This window comes from Montipora capricornis, chromosome 14 (genome assembly GCF_036669925.1).
Source record: "Montipora capricornis isolate CH-2021 chromosome 14, ASM3666992v2, whole genome shotgun sequence".
Taxonomy (NCBI): Eukaryota; Metazoa; Cnidaria; class Anthozoa; order Scleractinia; family Acroporidae; genus Montipora; species Montipora capricornis.
Window position 1 is genome coordinate 8,680,863 of NC_090896.1, and position 18,830 is coordinate 8,699,692.

The following is an 18,830-nucleotide window of genomic DNA, read 5'->3' on the forward strand; positions in this document are numbered from 1 at the left end:
TCAGTTTTGGGTCACAACGCGGTTAGTTGCGTGAACTGTTAAGGTGTCTCAAACCCCAACCAATAAGCACAGAATTTGAAATTATTTCTATTCTACTTCAGCGGTTTTTCGATTGTGTGTCGAAACTAATTTGCGAATTGCTTTGGTTTTGCAATACTTCACTCAGTGATAGGTTAGAAGTTCTCGCGCCATTTTTTCAACCAATCAGAAGTGAAACCGAAACCAATCGTGGCTAGCACATGCACATTTCCCCGTGCTTTGTGTCGGCTACGTGTAATTACTTCGAGTTTTGATTGGTTTACTGGATTGTTTCCATCCATTTTGATTGGACAAAGTAATTACTTAGGTTATGGTTTTACGACACTTGATTGAAACTCGCTCTATGGTTTATGTGGGTGATCTATTAATCTCTTTAACCCTTTTACTCAAAAAAAAAAAATCATGAGTTAAATAAAATTCACTTGACAGATTCAGACTTTCACCAATTATTTGTTGATTGTCACTCACCATATGGACACTTCCCAGTTAAATAATATTGATAGAAATCTTTCCTTTTCATTTCCTTTGATAAGCTGTAAAGATAAGAGAGAGGTGTAAAATATTTTACAACGTTGTCATCATTGTCATCATCACTTTATTGAAGCTACAACATTATACGGCCGAGGAGCTTTATTTGATTTACCACGAAATACAAATAACGATAAAACAAAACAGTTACACAAAAGCAAATGAAAGTGGCGAGGAAGCCCAAAAAGAAACCATGAGGCTTATAGACATTGGGCTCCCTCAGAGTAAAAATAAAGTTAACATTAACAGTAAGGCCTGGATCGAAAGTAAAATACAATGAAGGTAAGTATAAATTAACTAATTACATAGACTGAGTTGACAGAATATAAAGTATGATACAAGTAACAACAAGAATGAAAATAATATCAGACATGAGAAGAAATATAACTATTTACTACAAGATTTATAACTAATAATTCATATATAATTTTTTTTTTCAATTTCGTTTTGAATAAGTGGAGAGAATTAGATTCTTTAATATCAGTTTCTATAGAGTTATAATAAGTAGGTCCTTGGAAACTGACAGAAAATTTACGAAAGTTTGTTCTACAAGAAGGAAGGTGAAAATCGTTCGCATGTCTAGCGGCATAGCTATGGGGGAGAAAACCTTTACTAATTGGGGAGACCACAAATCAAGTTTAGCAAAAAGAGAAATGCTCCTTGAACTTATCTGGACAAATAAAGAAATTGTTTCTTATAGACAGCTGAAAAATTCATGGGGCTTCAACTGGATTCAAACACATGACCTCTACGATGCCAGTGCAATGATACGACCCACTCACTTGGGAGTAGGTCAATTTGCTGGGCTCATGTGCTTCCCATGAAAGGACTTAGTGATTGAAATAAATTTATATTTTAAATAGACAAAAGAGGGAAGTAATTCGCACACTTATCTGGACAATTTAAGCAAAATAGTATTTAATATTGTCTCTGACACCTGAAACATTAAGGTGGCTTCCAAAGGATTTGGACCCATGACCTCTGCGGCACAAAGGCAACGCGCTACCAACTGAGCTACAAAGCCACTCTGAGACAATTGCATAGATCGTCCAGATAAGAAAGAAAGGATCACCTCTCTTTTGTCTATAACCCACTTTTCAAATAAACATTTAATGTCATAAATCAAGCTAAAGCAGGTCACATATGATGAAAATTGAAAAATGTCAATTTTCTGTACGATGGAAAAATCGCAATAGGCGGAGAAAACCTTTCGCAGCAGAGAACCAACAAACTCAATCCACATATGACGTTGAGTCCAGGAATCCAACCTAGCCCACATTGATGGCAGGTGAGTGCCATCACTGGGCCAACCCTGCTCCCGAACCGAGACCTTTTGTTAAGAGATTGTAAATCTGGAGAAACATTGTACACAAGGTGGATAAAAGAGCAATCAAAACAACTGACCTGTACACACATTAGGATGACAAGAATCACATTAAGGATGAAAGACGATGACACGATCATGTCCACAGACCTCTGAGGACCTCGCCTCTGAAAACAAAAATTGTCAGTCAAGTCCACATATTAATGATCCACAGTACAGCCTGCTAAACTTAATTTGTTTGTCACTTGATTCAAATATCTAGAAACGTACTGAAAGTCATACTTAAAGCTACAGTTCCTTGTTTTTTCCAGTTCAAATTACGATTGAGAGACCAAGCACTAATTCTACACCCAGGGTCTGGATAACAAGGCAAATATGGTGGCGAATCCTGTCAGAGGATTTTTCTTATTCTGACTGTTTTCAAATTGGACTAACACGGAGTCCTCTTTCTTATTAACTATATGATTGCCTCCTAATCTAAAAGTCGATTAAGTTTGTCATCATCAAACAAGCAGTGTGTTTCACTGCCATAAAATTGACTGACGCTGATTGGCTAATACTTGGCTCTATCGTATTTCTTGACATTAGATTGGTCATTACAAAGTATCCACATTTTTTAATTGGACTCCAATTTCAGACGAAAAAATGGACAATTTTTTAAAAACCAAAATTTAAAGAAAAGTCCATCTGCTGGCAATATTGGATTCAGTGGAATCTCTACGATTAAAAGCAAACTTACCTTTAAGAGCGATCTGAGCGACAACCATGTCTTTATATTACGAACTTTATGAAGACGAAAATGTGGCAAACCAGCTCGACGAGATTTCCTTGATGACGTCAGCCAGCCAAATAACTTGGCGTAAAGACAACGCTGAAAAAAATTGATTATCTTACAACAGTGAATCAACCTGATTTAACGTCCTACACAGTTAGTTTGCAATGTGAGGCAAAACGCCAGTTCAAAATGGTGAATAGAGGGCTTAAAGGCCCACCTTCGCCCAAAAGTCATTGCGGTAGTTTGTTTTTGTTTTTCAAATGACGACTTGTCCAAATATGTGATGTGATTGGCTAAAGGCACTCAGGCGAATCACGCGGGAAACAACATGTCAGATATTTATGAAAATTTCATGTTACACGAAATTCAGTCACAGTGTGCAATGACTTTTGGGCGAATGTGGGCCTTTAAGCAAGGACGATGACGATGGCTACCAGAACGCCACAAAACAATTGTTTTAATAAAAAAAAAACAAAGGCTGTGCATACTTTGCACGTGCGTTTGACAATAGAACATTTGTTAGACATGCACATGCACCAGGCATGGTTATGGCAACGACGACGTCACAAAATGATACCATTAGTGCAAAAGCAAAAATTATCGTGCTGTACGTGTGTCCAGAACAAGCACATATTTTTGAGGTACTCTGCATAACAATGATGCGAAGTCACCAGATTTGAGCAGGCTTTTGATGAAGTGAGCACACAACCTTTCATTCTCTATTCTTACTCCAAAGCTGGAGGATAAATTCGATTCTTGGTCAAGTGGTCCTGATCAAATTCCAATGTATCCCGACTGGGATACAATTCTGCAATTGTTCCCCATGCCAGATACAACAGCATGTGTTTCTTTGTTTGTTTTGCTGCGATTGTTGAAGGGAAAGTCTAAATTCATAAAAACGCACATTATGTCTGGTCCTTCGGGTAACTAGTTAGTTTTGTTTTCCCTTGAGTCCTGATGTTTCATGAGATGAACATCCGGAATCTCGGGAAAACAAAACTAAATGTTTCCCTCGGACCCATACATGAAGTGCACAATGGCACCTACATGTACAGTCCTTCTCAGGTCAACCCTCACCCCAACGATCGTATTTCATCAATTTTTGATAGGACTCCCGAGCAAATGGACACAACAACTCCCTACATTGTTGGGAGTTGTTGGTTCTGCAGATGTTGGATGGTGTTGACAGTTGCGTGCAAATGGGCGCAACAACTCCCAAGATTGTTGGGGATGTTGATTCTGCAGATGTTGGATGGTGTTGACAGTTGCGTGCAAACGGGCACAACAACTCCCAACATTGTTGGGGATGTTGGTTCTGCAGATGTTGGATGGTGTTGACAGTTGCGTACAAATGGGCGCAACAACTCCCAAGATTGTTGGGGATGTTGATTCTGCAGATGTTGGATGGTGTTGACAGTTGCGTGCAAACGTGCACAACAACTCCCAACATTGTTGGGGATGTTGATTCTGCAGATGTTGGATGGTGTTGACAGGGCAAACAAACGGGTACAACGACTCCCAACAATGTAAGCACATGCAGTGCATTATGTTAGGATATGACCCACAAGACTTTGTAAACTTACAAAAATTCGCTTACCATCTTGTTTTCAACATGTTTATGCATTGCTATCTAGTATGCAATGCGTGTGCAAAGCCCCAACAATGTTGGACGAGCTGTGCAAACGGACCCAACATTGTTGCACTACGCTTCCGCAATCTTGGAACAAAAGAAATGTTGGGAGTTGTTGGCTCAAAAGTTTGACGAGTTTCAAACTTCGCATAACAACACCCAACAACACGCAACACGGCGTGCAAATGGACGCAACATGTGACACCCAACAATGTTGCATCCGTTTGCAAGGGGTTGAAGTGTGAAATTGCAAATTGTTTCCTTACCTCCCTGTACGATTTCTCTGCGACACAGAGCAAGAAGAAAAATGCAAAACTCAAGAAAAACCTCTCCAGCATGCTGATGACAACAATAACACGGGACCTGAGAACAAACCAAAACTATGCTTCAGTATGAGTGGGAAACAGTACTCTACAAAGACACGAAGATGTACCGCATCAAAAATTTGAATAATCCAGAACACAAAGACCTAGAAATCACTCGATTGGTATAAGAAGCAGCCCTGTTGTAGCTACGATCTGGACCAATAATACATCCATTGATTTCTACATGAATCCCGAGAGCCCTTTTAATTGTTGCGACCAAACCAAAGACATAGAAAGTACCGTAGGACTCAATACAATTGTGACTCACTCTAATTATGCTGGCCACACAAACTTGCATAGAGATATGATTGGTTCAGTTAATGCCAATGTATCAATTGATTAGCCAGATTGGGTTTGGCCTGTACGCAATTTCTCACCAATGAATGAAATTTAAAGCGCTGACAGAATTAGTTGTGGCTCGTGCACACAATTTTCCATTGACCCAAGAAACTGGAATTATCTTTGATGTACAGGTGTATGATTGGTTCTCTTGGTTATATATGTATCACCTGATTGGTTAGATTTGTTACTTTCAAATTGCCTTTGGTGCAAGATTAGGATCAGGCTGAAAACTCATAACAGCACTTTTAAGAGTTACAACTGTGTTCATACTGCTTGTTGTTATCGCATTACAACTGATATTACGCAGATGTTTTGTACAGGCATTAGCTCCTTAGATTAGTTTAAGATCTCTCGACTTGAAAATTAAGTCACTTGGGTATACACTCCTAAAAATATGAAGTATCTTAACTCAGTTGGTTTGGAAATGCTTTCCCAATCTTCAATGTCAAAATCATAACAAAGTTCCAATAATTGCATTAGTGCAGAGCTACAATTTGATTACAGCTGGTGTACAGTAATGCAGCATTTGACATACTTACCAAACTGAATAGCCAAACATTATACATAAGAGGTCTTCTGTGTTATTTGTCAAGAGGTCTCCGAGCTTCCCCTAAAATGTAAACCATAAGTTAAAGGATTTCATAAACACAAAATTGTCCAGTAAACAGTTGGCTTTCCCTGCACAACCAAAGACATTACTGTAAAGGGGCTGATTGATTGTCTGTCTCATTGTGCTGTTCTACTCTTAAGCTGAGAAACGAGTGCAGGCTGAGTGCAGGCACTGAATATGACTGAATTACAGACTGATTGACTAAAAGACTAAAAATGAGCCAAGCTGTCTGACAAGCCGACTGACTAACCACCTGGCTATGGTTAACACTAACCAGTGCTCACCATACTATATTTTTTGATACTTCTAGGGCCCTGTTTACAAGCAGGTAGTGTAAACCTATGGCTAGGGTTACCCTAGCATGAGGGCCAAAGATAGCCTGGGTATACAGGCAAAACTTCATAGGTAGGGTTACCCTACCACCCGGGACAACTTTGTGTGCTTGGTAACCACCAGCATTGCAAACACAATGGAAACCGCTAAATAGTTGTACTGGAAGGGCAAGTTGTCCCTAGCAGAGCATTTACAAGGCAGCTAGGGTAACCCTAGCACTCAGGTAAGGTTACCCTAGTGCCAGGGTAACCCTAGTTGCCTTGTAAACACGTCGATGCTATACTCTATTTTACCCATCTAGGCCCTAGTAAAATGGACCCACTCAAGGGCAGAGAAACACCCTGAGCAGGGTGGAGATTGCACCCAAGGTCTCTGACCTCCACGAGCCAAGGAGATTGTGAGTTGCATCTCCACCCTGGTCAGCGTTTTGATCTGCCCTTGTGCGAGCCCGTTTCCCATTATTTCGGCTAAATCCCCCTTCCATTTCCCTGTGAATTCTGTTTCTGTGAAACAAATCTTCCCCTCCACCACCCAGTATAGTAATTCAGTTGTTTTTCTCTACAACGATTTTCCTACCCTAACCCTAGTTCTGTGGATTTTGTCACATCTGGAATCCAATGAAGATTTTAAATTACATGCTTGCTCATTAGCTGGGTATCAATTCTTACTTCTAATCTTTTGCTTTAATAACAAAGGAGCTCAGCCTCCAAGGTGAAAACAAAAGAAATAGCAGTCATAGGAATGCCAAGCTGTGCTACTACCTAAGTTTGATATGGATCAGCTGGATTGCATGGGAATAAAGCCAGCACATAAAATTACTGTCTAATAGATCTCTCTGTTGAAATGTGTTACAGGGAAAACCTTTGAATAATTGACCTTTGTTTTCATTGGTTGGTTGATTGAATGAATGAGTGACTGTTTGATTGATTGAATGACTGAATGATTGATCGATTCATTGATTGATTGATTGAATAGTTAAATGAATGATTGAAAGAAGATTGATTGATTGAATGAATAATTGCTTGATTGAATGAATGATTGAGTGATTAAATGAATGATTGAGTGATTGAATGAATGATTGATTGATTGATGAATGGATTGATTGAATTGTTGAATGATTGCTTGATTGATTCATTGATTGAATAACTGAGTGATTGAATAAATAGTAACTGAGTAATAGTAATAGTATTTTTTACAATGAATGCACAATTCTCGCACGCTCATTGGCCAATTTTTATTGTCAATAAGCGGACAGACACTTAAATTTATAATTTATGTGATAATGACGATGTTGCTCACGTCAGATTGAAGTTGCTCGCATTTTTGTGCAGCGTTTTTCACATGTTTTGACTTAATTTTTACCCATATGCCTTTTTTTATTGTAAAAACAAAATATTATTGATGTCAGTTTTTCATGCGTCTGTCCTGTTATTGACAATGAATTTCGTCATAACATTGTTAAAGTAGTTTGCGGATCCACTTGGCTATCGCCTCGTGGAGCCACATCTACTTTGACAATGTTATGACAAAAATCATGATCAATAACAGGACAGACGCATGAAAACAAATTGATGTCAGTTTTTCATGCATCTGTCCTGTTATTGATCATGAATTTTGTCATAACATTGTCAAAGTAGCTGTGGCTCCACGAGGCGATAGCCAAGTGGATCTGCCGACTACTTTAACAATGTTATGACGAAATTCATTGTCAATAAGTTTATAGCGTCTTACTCTCCAAAGGGAGGTATTGGTCTAGTTAAAAAAAGGTATAAACCAATACATATACTTACTTTTTTGAAACAAGAAATGGATATAATTACCTATTACTTTAGATATGAGCTTGTTTTCTGCTGTAAGTAAATACTTCGTCTTCTCGTTATCACTTAAATTGGTGAAACGAGTGTCAGCGTTTGAAATATGTCGGTGCAGTTCACATCTTAAAAGTGGTATAACCCCGACAAAACATCAAGAAATGCTGTTTATTTTCTATTTTCTTAGCACACTACACATGTTCGCTCTTCTACTGGGATTAATCCTCCTCTATTTTCATATTTGCCACTTTGTATTCGTAATGCATGACATCCTAATCTAAGCCTTTTCAGGCTAATTCTGTGTGCAGTGGCTTTGTTATTTGAATGTCAGGTAGTTTTCAAATTGATAATTATTCTTGAACTTGTTGATGACTTATTCTGGGTTTCAAACCAGTTCTGTAAATATTAATTCCTGAGGATTTCTTTATAACTAATCATACATTCTTGATGTGTTGCTGGTTCTTTTATTTTACACTTTTTATTGATTTCTTCATTCTTTTGTATGTCGAAGAACACGGAGGCAGTGTGGCCCAGTGGTTAGGGTGCTTGCCTTGAGATCCGGAGATCCCGGGTTCAAGACCTGCTCTGACCACTCGTTGAATTTGTTCCTGGTAGTCCCTGGTTCAACTTCCCAGCTGCACTGGTAAATAGCCAACTGGTTTGCCTCTGGCCAGTTGGGATTCTTAACAGTTGTTGTTGTTGTGTTCTGTTGTTTCGTTGATTGTTTCAGATTGGCCCTGAAAAGCCCCTATGGGGAGTGGTCAATTAAGTATGTATTGTATTGAATGCTTCAATCTTTGCTACATGTAGTAGCTGAAGATTGACGCTTTTCTGTTGATGCTTAAAGGGTACCACCTGCACTCTGCTCTGCAAGCAATATTTTCTGTATACCATGAAATGTTAACTTTAATGACTGTTTACAAAACTGTATATGTTAATTGTACTTTTGTCAAAAGGTGTTTAGTATAATAGTTCCGGTGCCAGATTTTCGCTTGCATAAAGTAAGATGGGTTTAACCAGGGAATTAAAGAGTTTGTTCTTAATTGCCATTGTTGCCGTTTCCGTGTTAGAGAAGGATTGATTTATTATCGAGAGAAATTTAATGGCTTTTTTGCTCTGAGTAACGACCAGATGACATCATTTCTATACACAAATGTACCTAAATATGTTTGTTTCTCAACAATTTCTAAGTTTCACATTTAAAATTTACCTTGTTCTTGTTTTGTCTGTTACCACTGAATATAATAATGTGTTTGACTTTTTGGTCTTGATTTTGAGCTTCCACTCCCAAGCATGTTTATGAATTTCATCAAGCCGGTTATTGCAACCCTTCTGGAGAAGGGTTGATTACTAGCAAATCATGTGCATGTATTTAAAAGCAGTTTAGAGATTGATTTCTTAACACCAGACCTCATGGGCATTTGTTACGGTTACGGTTAATATTGTGGTAAATCATTCATAAATAAAGAAAATAAAACTGGAATTAAACCTTATCCCCTTGTTCGATGAAAATAGGTCTGTGTGTGGGTACTGATCAATTTTAACACAACTCTTAATTGAGGAATGTATGGACTTTATAACATCGAAGAATTTTCCTCAAATTCCGTATTAATTTTGTGTAATTTATGGATCGTACTGCAAGGCCATACACTATCAACAGCTTTTTTGTAATCAATGAAACCAACATAAAGCTTTTTGTGTTGTTTGGTGTATTTATGGAGTAGTTGAGAGAATAAATAACCTATCCATGGTTCTAGCATTTGATCTGAACCCAAACTGTTCTGGATTTAAAATATTGTGTTACTCAATATATAATATCATTATAAACTTATTTAATCGGTTTGTAAAATTGATGTAAACCGTTTCCCTAACTAGCTTGGTTGAAGTGATTCCTCTGTAACTGGCTGGGAATTTCTTGTCACCTTTCTTTTTGTACATCAGTTTTATGACACCTAAATGTTCCACTCAGCTGGGAAGGTGCCATGTTTGATCATTCCTTTAAAAGAGTGTCTGTACCAGGTGCTTCTTTATTTTTGAATTTAGAAATTTGATCATGAATTTCTTTCTCACAGTGATCAACCCATTTAAAATTTCATCTGACATAGTTTCGTCAAGATTGTTTGAGGGATTGACAACTGCGTGTGATTCTTGGGTTTCTTCTGCATCATATAAAAGGTTTCGAAAATGCTTTATCCAATCTTTTGGTGAAATATCAGAACTTTTGTCAATCGTCTCAATTTTTCAAACTTTGTTTATTAGCTTCCGGAAATCTCTGCTTTGGTTGGAATTGAAGGTGATTTTTATTATGATCTTTTATACGTCTTTTTACTAGTTTTGTGTATTTCTTTTTGAGAACAAAGTATTCTTGTCGCAATGATTGAGGAGTTGTGTGATTAATTTTGTTCAAAAGTTTTTGCAGTGTTTTCTTTAAGTGTCTTCTAGTATTATCATACCATGGTTTGTTTTTTTTTTTGGTCTTTTTTACAAGTTTACTACGTGATGGTACTAGACAAAGTTCAGCAACTGATTTTAGTATTTGACTGAACTGTGAAAGCACGTCATCTATTGAACTATGGTGTTCTGTACTAAAATATTTAAGCCTCTTTTGAGTATTAAAACTCGACAATGTACTTACGAATTTAACTTTGGATTCTGGCTTCCAAAGAAATTTGGTGAAGCGGGTTTTGCGAAGATGCCTCTGCCCTTAGAGGTTCTTTTGGGGTGTTGTTGCTGTACATGATGGCACGATTATGGGAAGCCAATTTAAGAGGGATAGGACAGTGATCAGAATATGGTGTCAAAGCTTGAACTTGAAATCCTTACACTGTGCTTTGAATGATTAATTAAGTGGATTGAATAATTAATTGATTGCATGATTGATTGAATGATTGATCGATTAATTAATTAATTGATTGGTTGATTGATTGAATGAATATTTGATTAAGATTAACGATTAAGTTAATCAGCCCTTTGAACAACTGGGCCCTGGTATAAATGCACCGACTGCACTCCCAGTATTTTGGTGAGCCCACGAAACTACATGTAGTCAAAATACATTCGTCAAGTAAAAATATCCCACGATAATACCCACTAAATCAGTCAATAAGCTACTTAATTATTAAACAACTTTTTTGCACTATATTTTTTGCAATTGAATTTTAAACAACCATCAGAACCAGTTCTACTGTAAAAATACATGTATCATGGAATATTTGTACTCCTTTTGTGCATTTTCTGCACAATAACTGATGTAGATGGGTAACTGAAAACCATTAGCATCCATCGTAGTAAGGGAGAAACCAATACTGGAAAGAGCATACTAATTTACTACTCACTGTTGTGTTGTAAAGGCGAAAAAGCAATGGAATAAATGCCAGGGCAACAGAGACCACGATGGAAAATTGCACGTAGCCATTGTGACTTTTATGGGTGTCCTAAAATGAAATGAAGTTAATAAAAATAATGAAAGAAAAACTTTCAACCTCTTTTTTCCATTTCATTTCTTTTCAATAGAGCATGTTAAAACGGTTAGAGATGTACACATATGCCATTCCAGAATAGACTTTGCCCTGTTTTCAAATAAGTATGAACTGAAAAGTCTTTCTTTTGAATGTTAATTTTGTTCAGATAAAATGTGGAACTACATGTACACCTCAAAAATTATGCTTCGACGGAGACCGCGGAGTGACTACAGTCCACAGATTTTTACTGTCCCATACGCAATGTATCACTCGAGTAATGGTCTCTGCGGTCCTTAAAATGAAACTGAGGATGCATACAACTCGGAAAGTGCCTAGTTCATCCCAATTCACAAGAGGAACTTACCACTTTATTCTTGATAGCAGTGCTTATTTCCATGAGAGTGAGTTGTGCTTTTTTACATTGATTTCCTTCCCAAATAGAAACCATAACTGTGAAGGGAGAAAAAAAGCCAGTAGTAGATGGTACAAGCCACTCACCAAAGGTGCTCAATGGTGCTGCCACAAAAAAGCAAGTTCTTCAACAGGTGCTAGCTTGTGAGTGACTTGTCTTGCTGTGTACATGGATGATCACAAAAGGTCAAAGGAACATTTTCACAGACGTCTGTGATGTTATGAGATGCATCTCAGAAAGCTGAGCTAACTATTGTTTTTCCCAAAAGGTATGCTTCTCGCTACTGGATAATACCGGGAAACGTCTTCAGCAAGGTGTGTTACAACTTGAATTGAAAAGTGGCTCTTTTATAGTGTTTGCCATGTGACCATGCCTTCGGATAAAAGCAAGGCTAGACTTAATCTTTCTTTGCAAACGAACCTCACCCTTTTTCATACGACAATACAAGCTAAGGTTGTTAGCAACAGAACATGATTTAACAGAATTCCTACAGAAGCCACAAAGTTTGTATCACATTGACGTCAACTCCAAACTTACTCTCATTCAAAGGGCAAGTACATGTAACATAGCACAAATTACTCTGACAGTCCACAACCTCATGTTACATGTAGGTCCTGTGAATGTTGCCCACAGGTACCATGTTACAAACTCACACTGGTGAGCTGCCTTCCTACTCACTCAGTACCTTTCTCAGCTGTAGGTGGTGGTGTTGGACAGGATTCGAGTCCTGGAGATCCATTGCCCTGTTAAAAAATGTGAAAAGTTTTCCCTAAGAAAAAAAATATATCATCACCCAAGTACTAATTAAGTGGACTGATTTTCCCATGGGCACATATTGTTCTACCATTTTCGACTATCTTTCATATAACATCATACCTTTTATCTCAGAATTTAAAGTAGCTCGATGTAGCTAGTATCTCCGAGCATTTACCCTCCTGACCATAATTCGCAACAGAGAACAGACCACAACACCGGGAACTCCACGCCCTACTCTTTGTGAACAGTTTGTGGGTTCTTTCACATCCCACTGGGTCATGAACATTGAAGGTTTGTGAGACGAAGTCAACAGGTTTTCTTCCTTATCCGACAAAACTAGAGAGTCTAATCATTTGCAGATGTGATTACAAAGGCAGCACTTTCTCCTCCGCCATAACTCACACGTTATTTTTGTATTGTTTTGGTGATTAAATCACCATAGCTCGCATAGCTTGCAGGCCTCATTATTATGCTATTCCTCGTACATGCATATGTAATTAGCCTGCTCTTATAAACTCTTGTGCAATGTTGTAGCTCTTGCCTTTTTTCCTTCATGTCTTTGGTTAACAACTGAAACTAGTTACAGTCTGATCGTTCTGAGATTTCGCTCAACTTATTGGTGTGGTGGCAGCAAAACGGTCTCAAAGAACCCACAAAGACAGGGACGCCAAAGTGTTCTTCATTCCTAGCAGTCTCTCCCAGCGATGTAAAATGTCTGGATTTAATGTTCCGAAGTCATCACTTCTCACAGAGTGCCGAAGCAATGGTTGCTTTCTGCGAACAAGACTATCACATCTATTGAAGCCTGGGAGAACAACTTTAAATACATTCTATCCCTTGACCCAAATTTTGCTGATTTCCTTACTAACGGATTGTCGTGGGGTAAGAAAACAAACACTTCACCCCTTCGTGGTTTCACCAACGATCCCGAACCCATTTCAACGGCAAGAAGAAGAACTGCTGCTCAAAAGGTAGCACACTTGGAAATGATGCTTGGGCAAGTCGTGAATTATGCCCCAATTATTTCCTGGAACTCCATCATTAAGACCTCAACGTCTGTTAACAGCATTTGGCAAATAATTCGACAACATTACAGTTTGCAATCCACTGGCTCCTGTTTCTTGGACCTTGTGTACATGTATATTTCATTGAAGCCTGATCAATGCCCCGAGGATTTATTTCAAAGCTTAATGGCCTTCATTGAGGACAACCTTCTCACTACATGTACCTCTAGCAGAATCTCCCACCATGGTGAAACACCCACAGTCAATGAAGAAATGTCACCGACTCTTGAAAACTGTGCTGTTCTGACATGGTTACGCTTACTACCACCCCAGCCTCCGTTGAGACGTTAAGCAGCGATATGGAACAGCTACGAAGTAGGACTCTGGCTTCGGTGAAACCTGAGATTTCTCAAGCTCTCGACTCTTTATTTGACGAACTCCAAACCAGTGAAGAATCAAAGGTTTTATGCTCCACCCCACTCACAGACCACTGCTTGTTTGTCTCTGCTCAACGCAGACCTCCGCCTAAGCAGCGTGCCTTCAAGGCTTGCCCACTCTGCTAGCAAGCCGGTCGCCCTGATTTTCATTCTCATTTGATCCGCCAAGTAGCTGGTCTTCAACCGCACAAGATCTGTTATGATTACCAGCAAAGCCTTGACCAGGCAGACCCGTCAGATCACTATGAGCTGTCAAGTACGCAGGTTTACCCCTCCTCCGTAGGTTTGGCCCTACCAACTATGGAACCTCCTGTCTCTTGTAGAGTAAATGGGTCTCAATCTCCATTCCTTCACGCCTTTTATGGCCACCATCCCTTGCATCTCACAATCAATACCGGGGCAGAGACTAACATGGTGAGGGCTTCCCTAGCTAAACAAATTGGAGATAAGGTCACCAAAAGCACCCAAACCCCTTTGCAGGCTGATGGGCATACACAATTATCTGTAGCGGGTGACACTCGCCTTACTCTGATCCACCGTGGTAGATCTCTCACTCTGGAAGCCCTCGTGGTTGAAGATCTGGATGTCAATGTTCTAGCCGGAACTCCCTTTTTTAATATGACCTCCAACGATATTGCAGTGGCTGTTCCCAAGGCTCTCGAGTCCATCACACCTTAAGAGCCTCTCGTCTCCTCTGTGCACCAAATGTGAACACCACTGTTTTGGCCCGGTAAGTTCCTTGAGGTCGACACACCTGTAGATCTCAGTTACGACTTTACAATTGCCATTGATCCCTGTACGGATTCTGTCTCTTCCAGTCCACGCAAACCCTTTCACGCCGGGCCTCAGCCTCACATCATCCAAGCCGTCAGTGGTAAGCTAAGATTCCTAAAAAACACTGAGGATCCCCTGCTTGTCTGTAAGAACGACCACTTCTGTCAAGCTCTCCTTGCTGTACCAGAACCACCCAGACTCTCCTCTTCAACCCTTGTAACCAACTCAACAAGGTTAACAGTTTCTCCTCTATCTCCTTCTGAGTCCGTTCAGATGGACCTGAGCAGTTTGACATCTCCCTACAAGAAAGCTGCATTCACCTCTCTCCTGAAGGAGTTCCAAACTGTCTTCGATCCGAATATTGTGGGTTACAATGGAGCTGCCGGTCCGATTGAAGGAGTTGTGAACATGGGTCCTGTCGAACCCCCTCTCCCCCAATGCAAAGGGCACGTCCCACAGTACTCGCGTGACCAACTGGATCTACTCCAAACTAAATTTGACGAGCTAGAGTCCCAAGGAGTGTTCAGTCATCCAGAAGATCTAAAGGTAGTGGTCGAGTACTTAAACCCATCGTTTCTGGTGAAGAAGAAGAATGGCGGCTTTTGCTTGGTTACAGCGTTCACTGACATAGGCCGTTATAGCAATTAACCCCAACCCTTGCTACTACCGGACGTAGACTCCACCCTCCCCAAGATCGCTTGCTGGAAACACATCATCGTCTCTGACTTGTCCCAAGATTTCTACCCATTCTCCCTTGCCAAAGCTTCCATGAAATACTGTGGCGTAGTCACCCCCTTCAAGGGTGTTTGCGTGTACATGCGCTGTGCCATGGGAATCCCTGGACCTGAAACAGCCTTAGAAAAACTTATGTGTTGTGTCGTGGCAGATCCTCTCCTGGAAGGTTGCATAGCTAAGATAGCCAACGACCTATACTATGGTGGTAACTCTTACTGTCAGGAAGTCCTCTCCAATTGGAGGAAAGTCCTCTCGGCTCTAGACCGCTGCAATCTTCGCCTCTCTGCCACCAAGACCATAATATGTCCTTTTTCAACGACCATACTTGGCTGGATATGGTCCCAGGGCTCACACGTTATTGTTAAATTGTTTTGATGATTATATCACCATAGCTTGCATAGCTTGCATGCTTCATTATTATGCTATTCCTCGTACACGCATATGTAATTAGCCGGCTCTTATAAACTCTTGTGCAATGTTGTAGCGCTTGCCTCTTTTCTTTTGTGTCTTCGGATAATAACTGAAACTACGTAGTTGCAGTCTGATTGTTCTGAGATTTCGCTCAACTTATTGGATGTCAGTTAATCTAAGACCCTGAGTGTTGGTCCAGCAGAAGTCAAACTCATGAAGTCCTGCGTGGCAGCCCAGTGCACAACCAACTGAGCCAATGGTGCACGGTGGAGTTTATGAAATTTCCAGAAATTTCCCAGTAGGATACACTGACATGTAGCTTTACCATGGTGAGATGCATTTTTTGTTGATAATCTGAAATTGTTGGAATGTTCTTAACAGGGGTAACAATTTAGGCTTGATTATCTGCAGCAACTGTCCCTGGAAAGGAGCCCGCACCCTGCTGTATGAGGACTTGACTCAAGAGAGTGGTGGAAATAGCTTAGTCACACCAATGACCTCCCAACAACTACAATCAGTGGCAAAAGTAGTTGGGACGCTAGTGTCAGAATGGGCCTGAAAACCTCTCAGACGTCAGAAACTAAGCATAACTGTCAAAATTCCCCTGAAAGCTTCAAAATACAAGTCCCCCCTCCCCCAATCAATGTTGAAATAGACAAGGAAATGTATGTTCACCACTGGCAACATTGTTCTGGGGGAGAGGGGGCAATTTTTCTAACTAAGTAAGAAAACCAACTTCAAATGGTGAGTGTCCCAAGACTGCCACTGATTGTAGGTCAGACACTACTACCACTAAACTAGAGGAGACTCATACTGTAGGAACAAAGCCATTAAACTAGGTTGATGTGAAAATGACATTGTCCTTCTATACCACTAGGACTGGAGTGAGTGGGTGAGTGAGTGAGTGAGTGAGTGAACTCTATTTAAGTGTCATTCATTCTAGCATTTTCTGCACTTATCCGAGTGCATTAGTTAAGATTTATCTATCTATTATCAGGCCTGAGACTACTTAATTGAGTAAGCAATGCCTGTTTGGCTAAACATCCCTCAGCTACATGTACTAGCAACCAGTCTAAAACAGGTACAAAGTAGCGCACTATGTATTATTAAATTTTTCCCTACGAAAACTTTAAAACCCCTGGTTGCATCAGGACTGACTACTTAGAAGGTTAGAAGGTCACATGTTCAGTCGCTCGGGATTCCAGGTCATTCTATTGGGTTTTTATTACCCATGTAGACTCTGATTCGACATAGTTAGAACCTTAGACCTGGTTTAGCTCTTAATAAATTAGTATATGGAAGCCGCTACAGATGCAGGATGCAGAGAGTGCATGATTTTGTTACCTTTAAATTTTAAACCTTAAGGAGTATAGTTATCTAAGCTGTTTTATTGCTTGTACATGTATATATTATCGTTTCTACGATTTGTATATATTTTAGCTCTGTAATTCAGCTACTCTGCTGCAATGAGTTTTAATAAGCAGTTTATTATTATTATTATTATTATTATTACTATTATTATTATTATTATTATTATTATTATTATTATTATTATTATTACATAATTGTATATACCTTAAATACACATATAACTTCCGATAGACCACTTTCAATATTATGTAAAATTCGATTTTAACAACAAACATGATTTTGAGGTTCTGGGAAATAAAAATAAATTTGAACGAGTTTTTTTTCCTGGAGCCTTGAGGTGATGTCTTATGTCTAGGCCTAATTTTTAATATAATTATCGAAATTGGTCTATTAAATTTTACATCATATCAGGTTAAAACTAAGATAAATGCTAAAATTATAATTATAGGTACTGTAAGTAACTGTAATGAAGTAACCTGGACTTCTAATACATACATTTATTTCATTTCTAATTATGACGTTGTTGTAGCAATTTATTGTTATGAGGGGATAGTAACTGTTAAGCCTGGAGAATGAATGAAGGGATGTATAAATCAATTGAATGCAATAAACTTGGGGATATTCTTGGTAAATGGGTCAAGAGCATTTTCACTCTGGGAAGATAATACTGTAATAATAAACTTTATTAAGTGCCAACACTGTATTTTACACTACAGTGTTGAGGCACCAATTAGCGACACTGAACAGAAATCAAATCATATGAAACTGTGCTTTCTGAAAAGAGGGGATAACCGGAGTTTCTGGGAAAAAACCTCTTGGAGCAGAGTGGAGAACCAACAAACTCAACCCACATATGACACCGTCTGGGAATGGAATCCAGGCCACATTGGTGGGAAGCGCGTGCTCTCACCACTGCACCATCCCTCCTCTCTACAATCGCTTACATATTCAATGGTCTCCCCAAAAACTGCTAAAAGTGTAGGGTACTGTATTCTCAAAGAGGTTGTTTAATTAAGTTACATGGGTCTTCAGCAAACCTGATTATCCCAAGCAAACGGGTCTTCGTTGTTACTTTCCATATCTACATCCGACACATCACTCTCTGTTGTAGATGATGTGGTTTCTCCACTTTCACTCATTTCTTCCTCTGTTTTATCGATGTAGCCATCCTTCATATGTTCCTGTTCCACATTTTTCACAGCTTCAATGTTTTCTTTATCATCACTTGCTGGTAAAAAGCAAATTTAAAAAGTTTTCAATTTGGTGTCATAAAGTTGTAACTAAAAAGTAAAAACAGAAGCAGCAGTTGTGCATGATCAATCAAGATGCATTATCATTATGTAGGGCAATGTTAAGGTGATTCCCTAGAAATAGAACTTGTTGTAGATTTCCAATAAAACATAGCACACCATTGTACATGTCAAGGAGATGATAAAAATATGATAAAAAAGGGGGTCATTTCCATGGTACGAGGCTTACAAATATGGCTATTTAAACCACTTTGACAATTGCAGCACATCCCCAATGTTGGACAAATTTAGCATTTACATGTAGAAATGCAATCCATGAGATAACGTGGAACCTGGTGTCAACCTGTGGTTAATTCACTTACATATAGATCTGAAAAAATGTATTTGAATGGCTTTGGAAGTACTTATCGCTCCAAAATTAGATTTAACTCGAGTGTGAGCTGTTCGACTCCTAATTGGTCC

At 39.2% G+C, this 18,830-nt stretch overlaps 1 protein-coding gene across 1 annotated transcript in view; it reads right to left on the reverse strand.

The window, feature by feature from the left end:
- Positions 1–18,830, reverse strand: part of LOC138032844 (protein PHTF2-like) — a 47,347-nt gene that overhangs the window by 12,433 nt on the left and 16,084 nt on the right. The window contains exons 9-17 of the mRNA XM_068880555.1: positions 18,156–18,346; positions 12,316–12,373; positions 11,583–11,668; positions 11,093–11,191; positions 5,543–5,613; positions 4,563–4,659; positions 2,631–2,762; positions 1,972–2,058; positions 508–572 (exon numbers count right to left, since the gene is read on the reverse strand). Coding sequence (XP_068736656.1) covers positions 508–572; positions 1,972–2,058; positions 2,631–2,762; positions 4,563–4,659; positions 5,543–5,613; positions 11,093–11,191; positions 11,583–11,668; positions 12,316–12,373; positions 18,156–18,346 — 886 coding nt within the window. The remainder of the gene's footprint in view (positions 1–507; positions 573–1,971; positions 2,059–2,630; positions 2,763–4,562; positions 4,660–5,542; positions 5,614–11,092; positions 11,192–11,582; positions 11,669–12,315; positions 12,374–18,155; positions 18,347–18,830) is intronic.